Raw genomic sequence first — 24,095 nt, 5'->3', positions numbered from 1 at the left:
CTAAAGGACATGTTGTGCTCTGAGTATTGGACGAGATGTTTATGAACTAGCTGGGGTCAAGCTAGCTGTGTCCATGTGATATAAAACAACATCCCTTATCTAAAAGGTTGTCAAGAGGCATTCTGGGAAGTGTAGGAAACCACTAATTGACGTAGAAGAGGACGAGGCAAAAAAATGTATTACAAAACTGCATTTCAGAATATCTTTCTGCAATGCATAGGACATCTGAAACTGATATCTAACAGTATCTGAAGGAGGAGTTTCCCCTTTTTTGGGGGGGGGCCGGGGTTTGTTGTTGTTTGTATAACATTAAGACTGAAATGTTGCAGCATGACATGTCAGCCAGTGATAATGGCTTGTGAACATTTAACTTAATTAGTAAGCTTGGTGCATGTGTACCGAAGAATGACCGTGACCTAGTATTTTTCCCACTGAATAGAGGTCATATATTGTGGAGAGTGTTTGGCTACTGAATGTGCAACAAAAGTACAATCCACCGTGTTAGAGGAGTGACAACAAAACAAAAGAAAGTAGCGCTACTTTTCGAAAACACAAGGCCAGATTTCTGTGATTTGACCAGCCGTTCAGTTAAAGAAGACGTGTAAAACAAGGGAAGGCTGTGACTGCCATTCAAACCAGTGACATTTGTAAACCACTGTAGGAATAACGAACACTACAGCAGTTGAGTCAACATGAAAAATACTGACCTCTGAGGGCTGAAAATTTCAAACATGTTGCACTTCTGGCTCCCAACCAATGATGTCACAGCTGGTGATTTCCCCTTTAAAAGCTAATGAGAAACACCTGCTGTGACATCACTGCATGTCAGCAGGTGTCAACCCACTGTTTCCAGAGCTCTGAATCACATCTCCGGTCCGTTCAGGGATTCAAATGGATCTTGTGTTGCGCTCAGTGACGGCAGCTGAACAATCAGAGCTTTGTAGGTGAGATTAAGAACGGGGAAGTCATCTCTCTACATGGCTAGCTAGCTACCTAGCTACATCCATGAAAAATAGCGGCAGAAAAATGGCGTCAAGAATGGATGAGATTGACAACATAGGTTGTTGCAAGTGGACTTACAGATGAAACAACTCTTAAATCTGCCTATTTCTTTATTTAATATGACAAACGTTACGTTAGCTGCTACTACCGCTACCGCAACCTCCATGTTTCGATCCCAGCTGACATTGGGGCGAGAGGCGGAGGTACACCCTGGACAGGTCGCCAGTCAGTCACAGGGCTAACACAATGTCAGACCAAATTACTTGAGTTAAACGAAATGACAATTCAGTCTGATTATCAGGCAAAAAAAAAACCACAATAAAAACATTCAAAGGTGGAGATGTTTATGATGCAGTCACAATAAACAAGTAAAAACTTTTCATCAAATCCGTCCGCGTAACAAGCACTTCTGGTAAAATAGAATTGAGTCTTAAATTTAATTTTAAACGAATTTTGTCTAAATTACATAAGCATTACATTAGCGCTGTAGCTAACATTGGAATTTTGTTATTTCCAGGCAGAAAAGACGGGAATTTCATCTGACCTGGAGATCATAGGTCCTCCAACATGGTGGCCTGTCTCTCTTTAACACTCGATCCTCGACTGTCCACATGCTCGATGATGGGCCTCTGCTGCCCTGCCTCTGTGTGTATATCCATCCTGAGGGCAACTTTTAATCCAAAAACCCTCATTTTGACAGAATGGAAGAGAAAAACAAGGAAACAGCAGCAAACAACAGTTGTACAAATTGACCAGTGCATTTGTGTTTTTAAAAAGTCCAGTTCGTTCAGCAGGTTCAGGAAACTTGCAAATCAAGTTCGTAATTCACGCTCTCCTTTTGTTTCGAACCTACATGTTGTGCAGGCGAGAACATCTCTGCAGTCCCTCTGAAGACGAGGCCGAGTCCTCTGCATTGGAACTTCTCATTGACAGTTTTCCCACCGTCCGACTTCAAACACTCATCCCTCTATTTGTTAGTCCAAGTCAAGAGAGAGGCGGGTCCATCCAAGTCCAACTGGACACAGAGATTTCCAGGGACTCTGGTTGGCTGATGCTGGCAGACCAGTTCAGATCAGTCCTCCATACAGAAACCTAGGCAGAGATGCAGGTTCCCAGCAAAGTTAGGATAAAGCTGCGTTCACGTTATCAGATACATAACAAAATTCCAAAGTTCATATGAATCAGTGGCAGTGGTGGAAGAAGTACTCATATATTTTAAAAGTAGCAATAATGCATTGTAAAAGTCTTACATTCAAGATTTCACTAAGTAAAAGTACAAAAGTATTAACAGGAAAATGTGCTTAAAGTGTTAAAGTAAAAATACTTTAAGTAAAGTAAAGTAAGTAGAGAGTTATATCGTCATATATATCATATTATAGGAATATTATTACTGATGCTTTAACACCTAAGCAGCATTTTAATGTTACAGCTGGTGGAGGTGGAGCACATTTTAACTACTTTATACACTGATGGAAAGTTTAATCTATTGCACAGTATCATATTTTATAAACTGATCATGTGTTTTGTTTGTAAAATCTTAATCTGTAAAGTAACTTCAGCTGTCAGATAAACGTAGTGTGAAAAGTACAATATTTCCATCTGAAATGTAAATGAGTAGAAGTATAAAGTAGCATAAAATTGAAATACTCAAGTAAAGCAAAAGTACCTAAAAACTGTACATAAGTGCAGTACTTGAGTAAATGTACTTAGTTACTTTCTCTTCCACTTGTCAGTGGTTAGACAGCACTTTTAAGCAACTCTGCTATAAGCCAACTAAGCCCCAAACTGACAGCAATAGCTAACATTTCTTTAAATAATAACAATAACTAGCATGTTATGCTAGAGGACAACGTGTTTGTTTATCAATAACAGTAAGGAACCTGATGTGTGCATCAAATCAGAAAATATAGTAGAGCATTGTGAGTAAAATGTAAAAAAAAAAAATTTAATAAAATAGCAAATAACCACAAAAGAAGACCAATGAATATTTAAATCAACTCAGGGCTTAACTCACTGAGAATGTGGTCTAGAGGCTTCAGAGTACAGTACACTACAGTCCCTCCTTTTCGAAACCTTTGCTTTATTTCGGAAAAGCAGTCAAAGCAGACAAAGATGAATGCTGGATGTTTTCTAGAATCAGAAAAATGTTGGCCTTCTTTGTTGTGTCTGTTTTTGAAACATGAGTTGAAACCGAGCAGAGTGAGTGCTCAGTGTACTTGACAATCATGTTAAAAACCTCATAAATCAACACGTCTCACCACAGACTCCCTGGTTAACGACAGAACTAAGAAGTCTAATGGTTAAAGTCGGCCATACTCCATCAGAACCGCTCGTCGGATGGTCAGATAACTCCCCCCCCTCACACACACACACACCTTTCCGACATTCTTGTTTCTATAACTTTCTGAAACTGACAATCCAACATTCGCACCCAACTTCACGTTGCTATTGGCCAGTTGTGCAGAGGTGAGAAAGGAGCCAGGGTCTTCACACAACTACTTCTCCCACTTTTTCGTGTGAACAACTGAGTGCAACACTATGAATGTCTGAAGATGAGCACCTTTATCCTCGTATTTATACGATTATCACGTCTCCCCCCTCTCTGTGACGCCCAGCTATTCACCCAGTGTGGCCGTTCAGAACAGCTGTAAACACTTTTGCCTTCCCACGAGGTCGGACAACACGTCGTACTAATCAGTTCCACACTCACTTTGAGCTGAGAAGATCTCTGCTGCTACGTCTGCGACTCAGCCTCTTGCTCTGCTCCCACCACTCTCCGGATGCTCTTGACTGACAGGTACATCTCCTCCTCGGGGTCGTAGTAATAAAACTTACTCAGGTAGGATATTAGTGGTCTGGAAAGAGGTGACGATAAACATGAAAAAAAATGAGCAATCAGCCAAGTGTCCCTGTGTTTGTTGTATTAGTATTTGTACTGTGCAATTACAATTGAATCTGGATCAGAATCAGACGATAACGCAGCATAGCATATGCTAGAGTGTTAGCATGGGGCTAATTTTGCATAGCCGCACCACCATGTTTTTAAAATCATGGAAGTCTGGACAAAATCTCCCCAAAAAAGAACACCCTTTGAAATCGTCAGGCGGCTGGCTTCCTGACAAGCTCAGAGGTTCAAAATATCACAAGAACCGACTCCTGTGCTTTTTGGTTGGGTACAAACAAATTCTCCTGAGGGTCATTTTATTATTACGCATGATTTTAAGAAGCCTACTGTGTCTTAATCCTTCTCCAACTGATTTATGTGCTTGAATTTGTCCAGATCTGTGTGACGCAATAAAACTCAACAAAATGTGCACTAAAGACTTTTAAAAAAAGGAGCCTACAGTCACTTAGTTTGGTTAATTGTGAGCAAAGAGCCTAATGTTTAATCTCACATAGCAAGACCAAAGTGGCTTTAATATCAAAGAGGTCTGGACAAACTTTGGATGACACCTTGGAAATCCTGAGACATGAGTCTTGAAATGATTCGGTTTTGTGTGGTTATTGTGTCATGGTTTGTGGAACTACAGGCGTGTGTTTCAGCAGGTGGAGATATATAAATGATCACATGACTGAGAGGAGCCCAGTACCTGGGCAGTGGAAGCTCCTGGATGTGGTCGATGCGGACCATTTGTCGGATGCAGAAGCGACAGAGATGTTGTAGTGACTTCACGTTGCTGAAGCGAGATACAGGATACAGCAGCTGAACCGGGGTGGGAGGAAGCCCTGCAACACACACACACACACACACACACACACACACCACACATTTGTATTACTGCACTTAGTCTTATTTAACATCATCTGCCAGTAAAGGATAAGGCTGGTGTTGTGTTAGTCCAACTCTCAATACTCTTCTCACTTTACCCAGTTGCTCTGAAGACGTAAATCTTTAAAAACATATCAGAAATAGACAGTTTAATTTTTTTTTTTAAAGGCTCAGTAATTTCCTCAAACAGCTGCTCACTGTAGTTTTTAACAAACGTTACTCAAACAGGAAGAAATAGTGCTTTTGTTGGGGACTATTTTCAGCGGCGGATGAATCCACGTTTGGTGCTGTAGTGAGTGTTTGGGGCAGCAGGACGGTGTGTGTGGGACTGAGACAGAATAAACTACAGTGTGTGTGTTCATGGTGATGAAGGAACATGTCACCCAGCGCAACAGTGCGGCTCACTGATGTGATTTTAACAGTTTTTGGACAACAATGGAGCTCTGTGGCTCAGAGGAAGAAGATCCATCAGGCCGTGATACACACACAACACTTGTTAGTAGATACGTTCATTGTTGGTTTGGGTGTTTTCATGGGATTTGTTGACAAAAAGAAAAACATAAAATATCACCAGACTTATTTTACAACACAAAATCAACCTAATGTTGCTGTTTCGTGCTGTATTTTCTATTGTGTCATTTGTATTGTCAGTGAACTGTGCTGCCATTTTGGCCAAGACGCTCTCGAAAATGAGTTACCCTGATCTCAAGAGACTGTCCTGGTAAAATGTAATCAAATTAAATTGAGGATACATTTCCTGATGTTGGTATAGCGACGATCAACATCTTCAAATCCCCCCAAATCCTCCCAGCTCACTGCTGATGTTTTAAAGCTCAACTGTGAGCTGTAAGCTGAGTTTCGAAACATCAATCAGTGGGTGGGAAGAACATTTGGGATTTGAGGGTCAATATAACACCTCCCAAATTTACTCTCAGCTCACTCATTGATGTTGTTGCTGCACCAAAAATGAGGTATTATAACAAAATCAGGGCGCTTATCTTTTACGCAATAAGGATTAAGATGATATAAAAGCACGTACGGTGTGACAGCATCACCAAAGTAGTTTGTACAGACAGCCTTTAATGGCAAATGGACTGTACTTATATAGCGCCTTTCTAACTACTCAAAGTGCTTCAACTACATATCACACTGACGGAAAGAAACTAATCATTCACGCACACTCACAATTCGGGGTTCAGTGTCTTGCCCAAGGACATGTGGGCTGGGGGAAGCTGGGATCAAACCGCCGCCCTTCCGATTGGTGGACGGCCCACTCTACCACTAAGCCACAGTCGCCCTTAGCCAAGTGTCCTTAATATAAACCTAATTTAACTTAATTCTCATTTAAATCTTAACCATAAACCAAAGCACTAATCCTTTCATGCTTTTGGGAGGATATTTAGTCATTTTAAATACAAGAAAACACACTCACATATACTTTGAAGTACAAATAAATGAGACAAATATATGTAAACACAAACACGTGCAGAATTAGCTACAGTCATACTCACGGTGAGGTTAAACCACACACATAGATGCATTCTCACAATTATAAATCATGCACAGGCTGACATGCAGACATGTGACTTCTCACTAAGTGGCGGCTCACATGCATTTTTGATTGGCTCTGGCTGCGTGCAGATATATGACCTATATTTTACCTGGGACTCTGGAGCGCAGGAAGTAGAGGAATTTGCCGTTCTTGGAGTGCATAATGGCTCGCTCGATGAACTCCACCACCGAGTGGCAACGGTCCTCAAACTTCGGGTGACACCACAAGCTGAACGTCCCTGCAGGTAAAGAGAAATGTTTTTCTTTACATATCACATGTAGCATTTTATAATCTATAAATCATACCCACATTAAGTATGAAGCATTTGTATTATTTCAGCATACACATAAGACCAGCCTGTGTAAGTTAGCTGCCTCTATCAGCCTCTACGTTCTACATTATGACTCTCTTTAATGGTTTTTGCAGAGACATATTCTATTTCTTTCACAGCAAATGTTTCAAAGTCACATCCTCAAGTTCCCTGTTGTACCTAACTTTTTTTCTACTCTTGCATACAGGACCTGATGAAGGGCTTAATTCTGATTGGCTGAGCAGTTAAAACAGATCTACCTGGACAGTGCTAACAGGATCTAATGGATCAGCTGTACAACAGCAGAGCTGCACAAAAGGGGACTGAGTATACAGGCCCCTCATGTGAAGAGGGCCCACAAAGATACCAGAATGAATAGCCGTGGATGCGGGATGGGGGCCAGGAGGAAAATTCGTTTGTACAGGGTCCAGAACTTTGTGCTACGCCCCTGGTGCTATATAACAAATAATTATCACCAAGGTCATTAGAATACATTATCTGGGAACAATGAAGGTCTGTGCCAATCCATCAAGTAGATGTCAAGCTATTTCACTGAATTAGTGATAACTTTGGCCTGATGATTAGAGGAAAAGTCAGTAGAATTTATCCTCTAGGGATCTTGAATATCTGTATTGAATTTCATGGCATCCAATAGCTGTCAAGACATTTCACTCTGTAGCAAAGTGGTGGACTGACCGACAGACCAACGCCGTGATGCTAATGTGGCTAAAAACTGCCTAAGAATGAATGTTTAATATGCAAAGGATACTAAAGGACGGCACCCACCACAGCCACAGCCTGTTCACCCTGCTGCCGTCTGCCAAGAGATACAGAAGCATCCGCTGTCGTACCACCAGACCTCAGAGCAGCTTCTTCCCTCAGGCTGTGAGGCTGCTAAATCCATCCTCAGCACTCCACCGTGTAAAATACTTTTCATTTCTATGACTTAGTATATATATATTCACTGATATACTGAATATAAATTTTTTTTTGAGTAGCATAAAGGGAGCAACAGAACAAAATCTCATTATACAACCCTGTGTTGTAAAATGATCAATAAATCTATGTTGTATCTTGTATTAGACTTCAGAATAAAAGCTTCTAATTTGGACAGAAATCCCACTATCTACAACCAGCCAATCTGTGATTAAACACATGCTGAGTGAATAGAGACATCTGAATAAGTTGGCGTGTGTGTGTGTGTGTGACTTCCTGTTGACTGCTCAGTGGTTGTTTATATCTGAAAGCTGCTTTGCCCTCGATTCATGTCAGGCCACGATGCGTTCATGCACACACAATCGTGTTGATGTGAATGTGTTGTGTCAGTCGGCGCTGCACGTCTGAATAATGAATGTGTTTCCAGGCATGACTCCATAGCGTTATAATGGTGACTCATTAATGTAGAGCCCCATTTATGTATGTATGTCTTTGTGTCTGCGTCTGTGTGTCTGTGTCTGTCTGTCTGTCTGTCTGTCTGTCTGTCTGTGTGTGTGCGTACTTCCTACATAGTGAGGACCAGAACAAGTTTTTAACCAACAGAGTGAGGACATTTTTGGAAAGTGAGGACACTTTGGCCGGTCCGCACAATTTCAAAGGGCTGTTTGAAGGTTAAGACTTGGTTTTAAGGGTTAGGGTAATGTTAGGGTTAAGGTAAGGGTTGTGATGGTTAAGGTTAGGGTAAGGGGCTAGGGAATGCATTATGTCAATGACGGTCCTCACAAGGATAGAAGTACAAGGATGTGTGTGTGTGTGTCTCTGTCTGTCTGCCTGCTTACACATGTATCGTCCATGAGTCACCTTGTTAGTTCGTCACACATGTGGTGTGTGCAAATATGCATGTGGTGTTATGTGAGTTATTCATGCTTCAGTATTGTAGTGTGATTTTATTGGATCTCTCTTAGGGAGTGTTTTGGGTTCTGCTGTTTCTTTATGAAATATTTGTTTAATGAATCTTGAACAGCTCTTTTGGTGTCCTATTGTCATGTTTTTGTTATTGTCAGTGTGTGAAAAGCTACAATAAAATGCTTTTGATGAAAAAATGTTACATATGCTTTGGAGAAAAGCCTATTTTAAACCCTGAAGCCTTTTGAACGGTAAAGGAGCGATGTTGTGTCTTTATACTGTTAGCTTAAAGCAACAAGGGATATTCAGATGTCTACTTGCAGGAGGAAGGATTACTCTGTGTTATGGAATTTCCTATGTTGCATGTGTAATTTTCCTTTTCATAAGTTATTTCCCCTAGACCAGGGCCTATTCAATTGGCGGCCCGCGGGCCACATCCGGCCCAGACGCAACCTCCGAGTGGCCCAGCATACTGTACATAAATCTGATGTATGACAAAATAAGTAAACTACATATACAGTTTATGGAAGTAGCTAACGAGTGAGCCGTCTCGCTTCCTTCTCATCTCTGTTGAGAGCTGCACATGCGCAGTACCGATCGGGCAGGATGTTTACGGATGTAGCGACACCGCCAATCATATCTTTCACAAAACATGTGAGCTCCGACCGGCTTAGTGGCTTTGCAAAACATCTGGCTACTGACAGTCACAAGTAGGGAAGTGCTCTACTGAAAATGTGTCTCTGTCAACCCTAAAACGTAAATCTGACAATAAAAACCGTCAGTTTAACCCTGCCTGGACTGGCAAGTACTTATTTTACCGCCATCTCCAAACGCCTGCTATTTTTTTTATTACATTCATTTGCATTTGTTTATAATTTGTCATTACCAAAACCTAAAAAAAAAAAAAGGTTTTAAATAGGCTGCTGAAAATGTCTGGCCCATCTACATTTCCTGGTTTTAAAATCTGGCCCAACTGAATAGCCCTGCCCTAGGCCTTATAGATAGAAATATGGTTAACAGGTGAGGGACAGAAACAAGGTTAAAGTCAAGTAGGGTCACTGGCTAGAAATACTACAGAGCTGACCTCTGAGCTCACTGTATTTACATCCGGAGCTGTCTTCTCAGGCTCGGATGGAGCAGCTGGATAGATAGGAGAGGACATTACCTTGGCAACTTCAAGGTCACTCATAGCAGCTCTTGTCCTCTCCCATGAAGAGTTACTGACTTATTTTCCCGTGAACTCAGGTGTGACCACAGGTGACATTTATTGTTTACCTTCCAATAAAAGAGCACACATATTTAGACTAAAATTTCTAACCTTGTAAGGGGAAACGGCGTAGACGCGATAGCGTTGGTTAGGGATAAATAGCGTGGGAGCAGGAGGAAGCACTACACTAGGTTTCACCTTGTACTGCTGATACCATTGTCTCCTTGGCCAAGCCTCATTAAACATTGCTGTGTAAGACATCCAAGAGTCTCCTGAAGTCTTCTTCACCAGAGCTGACCAGCTCACAACAATTGTCCATCACACTCGGGATAAGGAATATAACGTTTATCTCCCTTTACTGTGGAGGATGGCAGCATAATCTGTACAGTCCGTAGTCCACACCAGAGCCAGCGTGCGATCACAGCAACAACATCTACCAACCGGCTAGAAACAAACTGCCCCCTGCATAGTTCCAGTAGCAAGGTAGGCTAACATTACCATAGCAAATTATCATTTACACTGTACTTATCTCAACATGACTGACATACTAAATAACATGGGGCATAGGAACAATAACAGTACCAGTACTACAATACAAAAGAAACTTAAGAAAAGTTGTGTTTGGACACAAAAGAGTTTCCTGAACTTTGAAACTTTTCACTTGTGATTTTACATGACAAATTATTCCCAATGTAATCAAAAGTATTTCTTCAGGATGATACCAAAACGATCCTCTTCAGGTAAAGCTCGCTTTATTGGCACAAATGTGACTGTTCGGCTGGTGTTTATTATCCCAAACAGCCAGCTGTAGCTGTTAGCTAACACGCAACATACCGAATGTGTGTCTGCATGTGTGTTTGTCTTCATCAGACTCAGACAGATCTCAAACCAGGAACTGCATTTCTTTCTGTTATTTTTCTCCAGTTTCTCTTGTTTTTCGTCTTGTCTCTGTACGTTAAAGGACAGGTTTTAATAGTCAGGTGCAGTGAAACAGGGTTTGTCCTGTCTTGTCCTAAAAAGACTAACTTTGTGTGTGTGACTGTAATTTTGCACGTTGGCATCATAATTTTTTGGGGGGTTTTTTGTTCAAACATTTTCACTGTGTGTTGTGTAGTGGCAATTTCTTTGGAATAAAGAAACACTCAAGGCAATCACTTGTCTTTCTTTAGGTTTAATAATAATAATAATAATAATAATAATAATAGTTCTGTTGTTCTGTTGATTCACGCATGCTTACTGTTTATAACTTAGTTCTTTGGTTTAGTCTCATTAAATTTCTTTCCATTACAGTTGTCATTAGTTAGTTGACTAAAGATTTCATTTTTTGAAAGATTTACTAGAAAAAATAGTCCCATCCAAGACATCACAAATGTGTTCACACATATAGTGAACTCCATCCACTGAGGAAGACTGTGAGAAGCAGCTGAAAGCTCTGAGAGAAGGTTATAAATGTGCCTTGAGACTACTGTTTTCAAGGTCAAGACTGATCTTTCACACGTTTTGTTGTTTAATAAACTACATTTTAAGAGATTCCTCTTCATGCCTGTGTTCATCTGCCATGGAACAAAATTACTACGAGAACAATTTGACAGATTTTTTAGTTAAATACACTAAACAATTAGGTGAAGAAATTAATTTACCATTAGTTGGCTAAAAACTTGTCAAATTTAGACAAAGTTCTGACTTTTAACTGATTACAATTTGGATAAAGTAAATGTCATGTTTTGTGTGCATATCCGTATATGTATGTTGGTATGTGTGTATAAAGGTCTTCTGTGACTCATCATACATGTGGTGTGTGTCCATATTACATGCCTGAAGTGTTGAATGGTTGGATATGTTTCTGTAGGCATTGTGTGTGTGTGTGTGTGTGTGTGTGTGTGTGTGTGTGTGTGTGTGTGTGTGCGTGTGTGTGTGTGTGTGTTGCTGTGAGCATGCATTATGCTTGCATACTTGCACACACATGCGAGTGTAATGTAAGATATGCAGGGAAATGTGTGTGTGTGTGTGTGTGTGTGTGTGTGTGTGTGTGTGTGTGTGTGTGTGTGTGTGTGTGTGTGTGTGTGTGCTCTTGTACTTCTATCCTTGTGAGGGCCAAGTTTGAGTTTTAGACTGAGAGTGAGGACATTTCGTCTTGTCCTCGTTATAATTAGGTTGAGGTTAAGGTTAGGTATGCAGCTGTGATGGTTTGGGCTAAGCTAAAATTACATCTCCCTTATATCCCTTCATCTGCATTTGTCTGCAGCCCAAAATGTGTGACTGTGCAGACTCCAAGCCCAAACTGTGTTCACATGTGCGAACATATTCATCTGTGTGGACATCCGTAGGACAGTATCGCATGCTGTCCACAGTGCTGTCAGCATCCGTCTCAGTTTGAGTATATCAGGGCTTTTAATATTAAGAGCTAGGTAATATATTATTTCAGTGAGGACACTCACAAGCGTAGGGTTAGAGTTAGTGAACAAATGTGTGTGTGTGTGTGTGTGTGTGTGTGTGTGTGTGTGTGTCTCACCTCGGTAGTGCTCCATGCGTGTGTGGTGTGTGACCCCCTGCGACCTGAAGCTGAGGCTCAGGATGTATCGGGGGTCCGAACTGTCTCGGACCAGGAAGGATCCATCTGGTTTCCCCTTCAGCTTCATCTCTGCGTCCTCCCAGTTCATCGGACCCCAGTACCAGCCACACTGAAGAGAGAAACCAGCAAAACCTTCAGTAACCCTGCGAGAACCAGCTTCACTGCTGCTCTCTCAATTCTTTCTTTTCCTCTCTAAACTTTCCCCTCAAACAAGCCAGACATGCTTGTACCTGCAAGGATGGAGACCCTAAAGCTGCCCCAGAAACCAAAGCACGCTCTGGTCACACTCATCTCAGGGGATGCAGCTACACATCCTTGATGCTCTCTTCAGTTACATTAGGACCTACTTCCTGTCAGTCACAACCAATTCAAGCTATCAGACAACCCACACTGCTTCTATCAACTGTAAACTCTAAAAGTTGATGGAAAACAAAGTTTGATTTTACATCAAATAACTGCTTTTTAAACCTCAATGTCTTGTTTTCTTTTTCTACGTGTGTTAAATACACAAGATACATCATGGAAGTGGATTTGTTAGAAGGCATCTGTGATGCTAGGCTAACCATTCCCCACTGCTTCTAGTCTTTGTACTAAGCTAGGCTAAACCATTTCACTATAAACTATACTTAGACCGAGTTTGACTCAAAACAATTACACAACATTTAGAGAACAAAATATTTACTTTAAAGACTAAATTTAGTCAACAAATCATTACAGAAGAAAAGGGAGGAGTGCTTCACTTGTCCAGTAATGCTAAAACTCAGCTAAAACTATTTTGATAAATATGAAAAATTTGATAAAAATGAAAAATAGTCCCAGTTACTCAGCTGTGAGGATTTGCTGCTTTTCTTTGTCTTGATAGTAAACTGAATATATTTGGTTTTTGGACTGTTGGTCAAACAAAACGAGCAATTCTGAAGACGTCGACTTGGGCTTTAGGAAATTGAGAAAAATTTTGATTTTTCACTATTTTCTGATGTTTTATAGACCAAAAGATTAATCAATTAATTGAGAAAATAATCATTAGTTGCATCAGTCCAGCAGGTGCACTATGGGCATCATGAGCCAGCCAGCATGACTGCAACATGCTCTACACCTAAATAAAAGACACATGTGATAATAAATGAATGTAGGAAACCAAATCATCAATAAAAAAAAAAACCTTTTCTGGAAGGTTTTGATAATCTTTAGTCTCCAGTGTGAGTCTTACCTTCTCCAGCTCTCTCAGACTGGCGGTGAAGTTGCTGGCCTCAGACCGCCGCAGGGCGCACAGCATGGGAGGCGGGGCCTGTCTGGAAGGGGGTGGGGCATCAGCCAGTGATGGAGCTGAATGAGGGAGGGCCCGGAGGAAGGCGTCTAAATCGGGGAAAGAATGTCAAAGAAATTAAAGGTGCTTCTTGAAGCATTTTTAAAGTTGGACTGAAATTCTCCTCACTTTGTGTGTAAGGAAAAATAAACTATAAGGATCCTATCCTCAAAAAAGGATAAAACATTCGAGCCTCTGATGACTGACAACTAGCGATAGAAGACACATTTCCCATCAGCCCATTGCTTCTTGATAAACATGTTGGAAGTAAATTTTCCATTGACTGTTTACTCTTTCCACACCAGAGACACTGTTTGCTTCGTTTGCTCGACAGCAGCACTCACTTCCTGTTTAATGTCAGGAAGCAATCGAGTAAATTCACCGACACGTCTTACCATTGAGGCTGAGACTGTGCTGGATGGTGGCGTGGGAGGGAGGAGGAGGAGGAGGGAGAGGCAGGGGGAGGGACTGCAGGGAGGCGCCCATAACACTCACTAGGAAAGGCCCAGGCTGAGGCCCGGCTATGTCATCTGGAGGAAGGACAGGAAGGAAAGGAGAGAGCAAGGACAGGAAGGAAGAATGCAAACAAGGGCAGGAGAGGGATGGAAGGAAGGAGGTCGGACAAAGACAGGGAGGGAGAAAAAGGGAGAAAACAAAAAGAAAGAGGAAGAGAGAGTGAGAGAAAGAGGGGAAAAGGAAGGAAAGACAAAGGAAGGAAGGAAAGAGTTTTTCAACACCATCAGACAGAAAGCCTCAGTCCACCAAATTAAAAGATTCTCACCTCTTTCTTAATATTGACCAATAAGATTCCTCTATTTTGTGGGTTAACTCAGTATCCAGTATCTCATTTAAAAAAAACATTTATTGTCAATAAACCCCATGAAAAGACCAAAACCAGCAGTGAATGTATCTCCTAACAAGTGTTGTGTGCGTATCACGGCCTGATGTATCTTCTTCCTCTGAGCCACAGAGCTCCATTGTTGCCCAAAAACTATTAAAAACACATCAGTGAGCCGCTCTGTTGCACTGGGTGACATGTTCCTTCATCACCATGAACACACACACTGTAGTTTATTCTGACTCAGCCCCACACACACCGTCCTGCTGCTCCAAACACTCACTACAGCACCACATGTGGATTCATCCGCCGCTGGAAATAGTCCCCAACAAATGCACTATTTCCTCCTGTTTGTTTGATTAAAAACTACAGCGAGCAGCTGTTTTAGAAAAATTACTGAGCCTTTTTTATAAACTAAAATAAACTATATATTTGTGAGGTGTTTTTAAAGGTTTACTTCTTCAGTAGGAACCAATGGGTTTAGAGCTGAGAGCCACAGACAGGAAATCAGACAGTACTTAGAGACGGACTAACGTGTTGTTGGTAATATTGCCAACCTTTCTTAAGTGAGCTGCATATGTGGGTCAGAAAATAACACCAGGCTCGGAGCACAAATATGCATTTGAAAGGTCAGAGAATGGCCTTGACATTAAAAATGGGTGGAAATAAATGCCCTGATATTTAGGAACATAACTTACATTTGGTCTCCTATCAGTCTCTATGATTAGTGGGAATCTCTGATTGGGTCAATTGGTTCTAGAAAGAATCAAATTTGATCTGAACTACATTTGAAAAACCTAATATTGGAGTAGAAACTGTCATCTGTCAACCAGATGCATCACCAAAAACACAACCAACAAAACAAAATAAAAATGATAAATATGCTCTAAAAACAAGAAACAAGAAAATAAAAGTTTTTACCCTGATACAGATTGGTTTTCTTTGAAGAGAGGAAAACTGTCATCGATTGAGTCATTGCACTCAGATTACAAATTAAATCTGTAGTTTGCAGCTGACCTTTCAAAGCTTCTCCAATCAGATTACAGCAGATTACAAAAACTTGTCTGCGTCTGTTTCTGGAAATGTACGACAGAAAACAAAATTGATAAGTAAGTATTTGACTAAGATGGAAATATTAAGAGAAACTGCCAGAGCTTCCTCTTCATCTAAATTTAGACAGGCTAAAGTAAAGCACGCTGTAAAGCTCGGAAAGGACAGTTTGGCTTCAACTGCTTTCCTGATTCCATATTTACCATTTTGTATCATTTTGTGTGTGTGTGTCTATAGAGTGAATAAGATGAGGAGAGAAACAGAAGCAGAGACAGACAGGAAGGAGAGGAAAGTACCTAACAAACTGAGACTTCGGCGTGGAGGAGGGGGAGGCGTGGGAGGGTGTGGCGTATTCGCCCCTCGCCGCGAAATATCCACATCCACCAGGGAAACAGTCTCACCTGAAGCCAGAAAAGTAGCAGAGGAGAAAAGATGAAAGAGCGAAGGAAAGCGTAATAAAGATGTCGGCAGTAGAGTGAGAAAAAGTAAAGCTGGCTTTGGTTTGTGTCTCTGTGATTGTGTTGTTTTGTCTGTGCTGCAGAGTGCCATTAAAGCTGCACCAGGCAGGATGTTTATGGAAAATTACACCCAGCTAATCAGCCTAAATCACTGCAATAAAGAACATCCCATCCCCGCTAATTGAGATGCTGCAGATTCACTGTTTACCAAAGTGAAATTCTGCAGTCGGAGACGGTTACTGGCAGGGAAAGAAACAAATTCAAACGTACGAGCCAAATCCCCCACCATCAGAAAGCTGGACTCACCCACTTTACATCTCTTCTTCTATCATCTCTTTAGCTTCTTTTTCGGTTGTGAAACATCACAGACCGGCTGGGTTGGTAAACACGAGCGCGCTGTGTGCAGGACTTCTTTAGTTTTTTAAGTCCCTAAGATTTCAAACAGCTCACCCTCGCTCCTATGGGGCCGCCAATGCGAAATGTTGCTTGCATGGTGCAGCTTTAATGTTTCTGTCTAATTGGTGGTTAGCCCTGTGCAGAGCATGTGTTCAATAAACTATAAAAAAAAACATCAGATTCAAGAAGTGAATTTAGCAAATCTGGGACACCAGAATGTACTTCTGAGCCCTGTGGAGGTTGTGGGCCAATTCTCATAGAGTCAGCTAAATCATTTTTGCCAGCTGAGCTACAGACCTCGTCACCCTTACGGGCCTTTTTTTTTGGGCAAAATCCTGTCTTATCTTATCAGGTGCACCAGTTACACTGCCTGACTGGTAAGAACAGTTAAAGGTTGCAGCTTTAAAAATGTTTTTCAAAATTCTGCCTGTTTTTAAATTTAATTTCTCACAATTTTGGGGAATATGCTTATTTGCTTTCTCGCCCAAGAGCTAGATGGGAAGATCGATACCACTCTCATGTCGGTCTGTTAAATATAAGCTACATCCAGTAGCTGGTTAGCTTCGCTTAGCATAAAGACAGGAAACAGGGAAAAGGTATCCTTTCAGTCACTGCGCCTTGTTGGTCAGTATATAAGCTACCTTCAATTCTTAAGTTAACTACTCATGAAACCATAACGTCTCATTTTCTATTTTTTCACGAGTTAAATACTAATACAAAGTTTACTTAAATATGTTTGGAGTTGTTGGAGGCACCTTTGATGAAGCTAGGCTAGCAGTTTCCACCTTCTTCCACCGTCTTTTGCTATGCTAGGCTAAACATGAACTGAACGCAGAAAGATGAAACTGATATCAATCTTCACATCTGACTCTGCGCAAGACACCAAGCACGTGATTCCCAAACTGTCTGTGTGTGTGTGTCCTTAACATTTGTGCGACCTTTGTAGTCAGTGTGTGAAGGTTTGACTGCAAACCAGCAACAATGAAGTGAAACAACTTCACAAACACAACAGGCGTTATGTCATCATTGCTGTAAAGTCAAATCGTGTAGATTTCAGCTTTAAACCTTCAGATATAATTGCCAGTGCAACTGTGCAACGCTAAAATATAATAATTACTGTAAACAAACAAGACCAGGTCAGAATCACAGGCACGTCTGACTCACAAACTATTTCTCTTCCTGTAGCAAAGAGCGTCTTTTGCCTTGTTGCTCTTTATCTTTGGACAAACATTATAAATATAACATTTCACAAAACTGATTAATAAAGTATTGATAAAGTCTATTACAGTGGCAGTGGAGGAAACAGAATTCAAATCTTGTAAGTAAAAATAGCAATACCATAATGTAAAAATACTCCAGTCCTCCATTACAATTTTACTTTGGTATAAATACACAATTATTACCAGCAAAATGTACTTAAGTATCAAAAGTAAAATGACTCATTATGCAGAATATCTTCTTACAAAGGCGGATGCACCAGCCAAATGTATTTCTAACAGTCTGGCAACCCAAAAGTTGTCTGTATTAAAGATTAATAAGCCATTAGTTATAATTCGTAAACACTTTATAAAGAATGCCTTGTTAGAAAGAGAGACCCAGCATTTTTTGTGATGCTAGAGGTGGAATTCATTTTTAACTATACTGTTAGGGCTGTTTGTTTTATGACAATCAATCATGTCTCATGAGTTCATTATTATGTTTTGTATTTCAAATCTCAAGCTGCAACGTAACTACACCTGTCAAATAAATGTAGTGGAGTAAAATCGTACAATATTTCCCTCCACTCCTTAGAAAGTAGCTTAAAATGGAAATAGTCAAGTAAAGTACATTAAATTTGTACTTAAGGACAGAACTTGAGTAAATGCTCTTCGTTTCATCCCACCAGTATGAGATTCAATACAACAATATAATACTATATATATATATATATATATATATATATATATATATATATAAAACATTGGAGTAAAGAGCAATAGAGATTTGTTTGACCTCTCTGCAGTTTCTTACACCACTAAGACACCTGTATGAAGTTACTTTACCTTAACTGACCACACCAGTGCTAACGTTGGAACATAAACATGATCAAAATGCTATTTCACATTCAACTATTTTCATAATTGATTAATTGTTTAAAGAATGTTTCAAGCAAAAAGTGCCAAACAATTAGTTACATTGTGAGGATTTGCTCTTTTGTCTTTTATCTGTCGTGAAAATAATCGGCACATTGACCGATAATGAAAATAATCTTTGGTTGCGGCCCCACTGGACTGGAGAGTTTGGGGCGTCCTGTGTGCTGAAGTGTCAGGGGCCTTTTAACCCAGGAAAGAAAGCATTTCTGTGGGAACCAGAGTTACGACCGAGCAGCCCTTACCAGTGAAAGCAGAGAGCGAGGCAGAGAGCGAGGCAGGGGAGAAGGCACTGTGGGCCCTGGTCAGTCTGGGCTGGCTGTGGCTGCAGGACAGACATCAGGACATGCAGAAGAAGAAGAACATGAGAGCAGAGTCAGAGTGCAGAGAAGAAGTATTAGTAGCTGCAGAGGTTCAGAAAATTAGCTTTTCAGTATGAGTGTGTGTGTCTGCAGTTTTGGGTCCTGCAGCTTTTTAACTTTTTCTGTTTGATGCTCTGAGCTCTGGCAGTCAAGACTTCTGAAGCTATGTTTATTTAATCATAGCCTTCCCTCAGTGTGCCCCTGTGAATAATGACTAAGCAGTGAGTTGGATAGAGGGTGACAAGCCACAAAGGTTTGAAAAATCTCTGCATCTAATAACATGCAGCACGAAAAAGTTCTTGAACATCTGAGAAAAGGGCCAATAAGCTGCCAGTTAAAGGAGTTAATTCAAGCCATTAGAAAACAATGATTGCCCTGCTTATAACAAAAAATAAATCCACAGCAGAATGGAAAAAACTTGGAGAGGAGTCAATATGTCTGGACTCTGAATCAGGGCACAAAACAGGGAGTGCATTCAAAATGTGTTGCTTCTTTTAAAACATGTTGAATGGTTTTACTACCCATCAGATCTCTTTGAGTTTTTTTGCATGACTTCCTTCCTCATGCCATGGACTTGTCCTTAACCCTCCTGACATATGTCTATGAAAACTATCAGTTTTTCCCCCTTTATTTACAACGTCTGACCTTGGACTCCCTTTTCTGAGAGTTCTTAAAAAGCTCAACACAACAGAGGAAACACACACTTGAAAGCAGAAATATTTCACTTCCATTTCTGGTTACAAGGTGTAGCACTGCCTGGAATGGTTTTACACGTGTCATCCGTGCAAGACTGGTTTGATCTTCTTGTCACTGATGGTGGGAAATAAGAATATTACATTGTCTTGGACTGTTTTGGGGCCATGGAGCTGCTCACCTGTCTGCGTCCTGCTCAGCACCAGCGGTGCTCGCCATGTCCACCAGACTCCCTGCAGAAGAAACTGAGTAGGTCACTGAGGGCCTCTTGTCCAGCAGGTGATTGGAGCCGCTGCAGCTTTTAGTCCGGAACAGTTTACTCAAGCGGATCTTTAACGAGCCCTTTTTGGACATCCCCGGAACTTTGAGCGTCTTTTCCCGACCCGCGGCACAGCCTGTGGGAGTCCGCGGCGCACTGGCGCACCGCTCCGGCCGCCTTCTGGGTGTCGACGCCTGGCTCAGGTTTGGGCTCGTGGCCCAAGGGGAGCTCCGGACCGGTGTAGGTGACGGTGACACGGCTGAAACTTGGGAGACAACCTCTGAATCCCCGGAGCTTACCTGCGAGAGCCGGCTGGCTAAGTTCCCGTGGAGGCTGCACACCTGCGCGCCGAGGTGCGCTGCTGCCGCCGCCTCGGTCGCCGCCGGGGCCATCCCCTCCACCTGCCTCCTCAGCTCCGCTTGGAAGCTGCTGATGGAGAAAGCCCCGGACATTTTCTGAACTATTTCCCTTTTCCTGTTGAGTAAAAACTCGCGGCGTCCGTTCTCATCGTCCGTCTCACCCTCCGGGCACTCGTCCATGCCCAGTCCGGCTACATCCCCGCTCCCCAGCCCCTCCAGGACCAACAAAGCATCGCTGGTCTCTGTCGGGTCATCCCCGGGCTCCACTCCCCCTCCTGCCGGCCCGTGTGCACCCTGACACGAACACTGCGGGAGCTCCCCTGCTTTGAACAACATCTTGGGTACCGCACCGACCCCCAGCTCTCCAAACCGCCGGGCCAGCTCAAACACTGCTCCCTCTCTGTCCCTGGTGGCACATCCCCATTTAGAGTCAATCACGGAGAGAGGGTTGGATCTCTCCGACAACAAGGGCCACTCGGGCGGGGTAGTGATGAGTCGATGTCGGCGGCATAGCTCCGCAGCTCCCTGCATCTCCGCAGTTACGGAGAGCGGCGGATGCGCTCCCCATGTCCGGTCCAGCAGGTTCTGCTGCTGCTGGACGTCTCCGGGAGTCAGGGTGTTGTTATTGACAGTCGGGCCGGAGCAGCCAGACCCCGGGCTCTGGTCCAAACCCAGAGCATCCCTCGGCTGATTCCGACGGTCTAATTCTAAAATCCCTTCTCCGTTCCGCATTATATTGGAGAAGACCAGCAGCTGAGGCCGTAGGCCGGGGCTGGGAGCGAAGTCAAAGCCCTGGGCCTCCATGGGGCTCTGCGGCGGAGGAGGCGCGGACAGCGGGGCTCGGTTCTCCGTCACCCCGGTGTCAGGTGCAGCCGTGCCCTCGCCGCTCGGCTGGGCTTTGTTCAGGCGGCTGCTGGGATGCTCGAGGCCCGCCGTCGGATCTCGGCTGATATCCAGCCCCGCTTTAACGCCGCTGTGAGCCAGGACCTCCTTCCCCAGCCCTGCCACCACTCCTCCCGGCGGCAGATTCCCGTTTTCTGCGTCCAAGCGGTCATCCTCGGCCGCGGAAACCAGGCGCATCAACACGAAATCGGGCGACATATCTTGCGCGTTGTTCATAATTATTCCTCAGGATCGCGAAATGAGAATTATTAGGCGATCTGCTCTTCACATAGCTAACCGCGGAGATCTCTTTCCTATAATAAAGAAAGGGCCAAGCCGCTGCTGCCTCCCATAAATAGGCTATGAGCGAAAATGCCAAAAAAAACACATCAGGCGATTTTTTTCATCCTCCTCCTCTACGACAGGACCGCATCCATCTGTCAGATATTGGGGAAATGAGTGCAGTTTGCTCCCGGCAGCAGGCGGACCCCTGGGTCAGACATGCGGGTCTGATCTGAGCAGAATAAAAGCCAGCAGAGTCTCCGGTCAGTGACCACAGTCTGCCTCTGTGCCAGGCCCCACCCGCTCCTCCTCCGCTCAGCCCATAACACCACTTTATGAGCGCGGATGATGAGAACTATAAATTAGTCGGTGGCACTTTAATATGGCAGGGTTAGGCTGCCTGATTCAGCCCCACATCTGAACAGCTGATTTCTGTTTTCATTCCTTAAAAGACTACAAAGGTAAAAAGTAATATTCTCATAATATTCCTACAACATCCGTTCAGGAGTGAATAGCCAGTAGTGTCTCTACTGCAGGTTTACATTTTAAGTTTTATCTGCAATGTTAATATAATAATGTAATAATGATATTTCTGAATCCTAATACTCATGCCTATTATTTTTAAATGTTTTTTCTTCATATTTACAACTACAACACATGTCTTTTATATATAGCCTATGTGGTCGAAAAGGTTTCAGTCGTAGTCATCTGGACACTGTTTTCAGAATAGATGAGTTACCACAGTGTATTAACACCATGGTCAAGCCAATTATAGAAGAGTTGGTTTGAAAGAGGAGTCAAAGAAGCCATTTTTGTGAAAAAAGAAAACCCCTCTTTAAACAGAAATAGTGGTCTGAGAGTCAACCTGACAACCGTTTACCACAGTGTATTAACACCATGGTCAAGCCAATCATATGCTAATCAGGTACTTAACAGCGATGAGGGAGGTGCAGCCGGAAAACAATAGGCCTGATTACTGGGCCATCTTGGAAACAAAAGAAGTTCAGTTTCAGGTGAAACTAGGCAGGTTAAACAGCAGAAACAGGTAGACTCCTTCCTGAGGGCGGGGCTTAAGCAACACAGAGTAGCTCTGAGTTCTGAGTTCTCAGACCATTTTCACAATTGAGAATGACTTCCGGATGGGAGCCGAAACGTCTTGATTCTGAAAACAGCGTCCAGACGACTACGACTGAAACCTTTTCTACGATGGAACGCTCCTGGACGAATGAGGGACTACACCGTCTTATAGCCTACATGCAAAGATGCATCACAGAACATGCATTTGGAGAAATCAATGTTTTCCTTAAAAATTGTGTTACAGTTGTAACACTGCATATATTAAAGGGGCACTCCACTGATTTGACACAAGAAGTGCAGTTTACTTGTCAAGAGGAGACGACTGAGGCATCTGTGAGGAGAAAATAACCCTGCTGACCTCATAGTGATGTCATCAGGGTTGTTCTGGATTGGGCTTGAGACCAGGAAGCCTGTGTAATGAGCTGGGGGTGTGGCCGACCCCGCCCCCTAGAAATTACTTTAATATACAACTCATTTGCAACAGCATACGTGTAAATGCCAGCACGATTACGTTTTCTGTTGACATAATTAGGAAATGTTGTTAATTAACGTATCTGGCAAGTCGCTAAATGTTGATAGCCTACTGAGCGTTTCAGTAAAACATTTGTTTTCCGCCAAAATATCTGCTCTTGCAATGCAGTATACACTTTTACAGCATTATCAGACTTTTTAAATGGTTATTTTTAGGTACTGGCAGCGCACGTTTAAGGGTCTAACTGCTCCGAAAAAACAGCGAGCTTGAACCCAAAAGCATGACACAAATTCAGCTGGAGTAAGTTCACATTTACAGAGGTCAAAGGGCAGGCAGACAGTCAAAAACAGGGAAACTTATCCACATCGGGGTCAGGCAGAGAATCAAAAACCCGAGGATCAGGCAACGGGTCGGTAGGCAAAAACGAAGGCTGGAAAGCTAGGCGGATACAAACTAGACAGTCTGAAATGTATCTGAAATGACATGAGTTAGTTGATGACAGGCAAAAAACAGAGCAGACAACTGAAAGAAAACTTAGAGCTGGATGAAGTTGTGACATAGGGAAAGACTGTGGTGTGGTTTAATACCAAAAAAAAAGCCAACAATGACTTGAAGCACGAGACACGGCATGTTTATTAACGTTTAATCAAAACCACGATCTTCTCCTAAGCTAACCCAAACAACACGCATTTTCATCCACCACAACCACCTCCCAATATGGCTGCCGGGGCGACACATAAACGAAGTGCTTCATTCACTCGAAAAGAAATGTTGCCTGTGAACATAATCCAGGTGGCGATTAAGTTTCTCGTCACAACGTGATCCATAAAAACAAAAACAAATTAGTAGATAAATGTAATTTCTTGGAGACAGGGTGTACCACACACTAGAACTCACTGGGTGAAAAATGTTCCCAGTGAGGGTCAATATAGCGCTGACACAAGACTGCTTCACCCAATATCAATGGGTTGTTTTACATCACTGTTGGGTTATTTACCCAAACTAAGGTTCTTCGACCCATTTTTTTAGACACTAAAGATAAAATTTTACCTTAAAACTGTCAAAAATGTATCACTGGTTACAAAATTACGTGTATTTGACATTCAAAACTGCAAATGAAACACATAGGCCTATAAATAACAATCACTAACAAGTAGGAACATGTACGTTTTAAAAGAGCTAGAGTAGATTTCACAATAGTACCATATTTCAGTTTGTTATATGAAAATAAACAACACTAAATAACCAAAAACAACCCATCGTCTTGAGTGGTTTTCT

At 42.3% G+C, this 24,095-nt stretch overlaps 1 protein-coding gene across 4 annotated transcripts; it reads right to left on the bottom strand.

Moving 5' to 3' along the window:
* Nucleotides 1-1,329: 1,329 nt before the first annotated feature.
* socs7 (suppressor of cytokine signaling 7) lies at nt 1,330-21,589 on the bottom strand. 4 transcript variants are annotated; one of them, XM_044189540.1, is made up of 10 exons: nt 19,668-21,589; nt 18,677-18,756; nt 15,745-15,849; nt 13,956-14,090; nt 13,465-13,610; nt 12,195-12,363; nt 6,433-6,561; nt 4,593-4,728; nt 3,713-3,857; nt 1,330-2,094 (listed from the first exon to the last, which is right to left on the bottom strand). In XM_044189540.1, the coding sequence occupies exons 1-9, from the start codon at nt 21,221-21,223 to the stop codon at nt 3,737-3,739; spliced, it is 2,577 nt and encodes an 858-aa protein (XP_044045475.1). In that variant the 5' UTR covers nt 21,224-21,589; the 3' UTR covers nt 1,330-2,094; nt 3,713-3,736. The 4 variants fall into 4 exon arrangements, with proteins under 4 accessions (XP_044045475.1, XP_044045478.1, XP_044045476.1 ...); XM_044189543.1 differs by lacking the exon at nt 13,956-14,090; XM_044189541.1 differs by lacking the exon at nt 15,745-15,849.
* Nucleotides 21,590-24,095: the final 2,506 nt, after the last annotated feature.

This window comes from Siniperca chuatsi, linkage group LG3 (genome assembly GCF_020085105.1).
Source record: "Siniperca chuatsi isolate FFG_IHB_CAS linkage group LG3, ASM2008510v1, whole genome shotgun sequence".
NCBI classification, from domain to species: Eukaryota; Metazoa; Chordata; class Actinopteri; order Centrarchiformes; family Sinipercidae; genus Siniperca; species Siniperca chuatsi.
The sequence above is the reverse complement of the archived record's forward strand: the minus strand, read 5'-3'. Positions and strand labels throughout refer to the sequence as shown.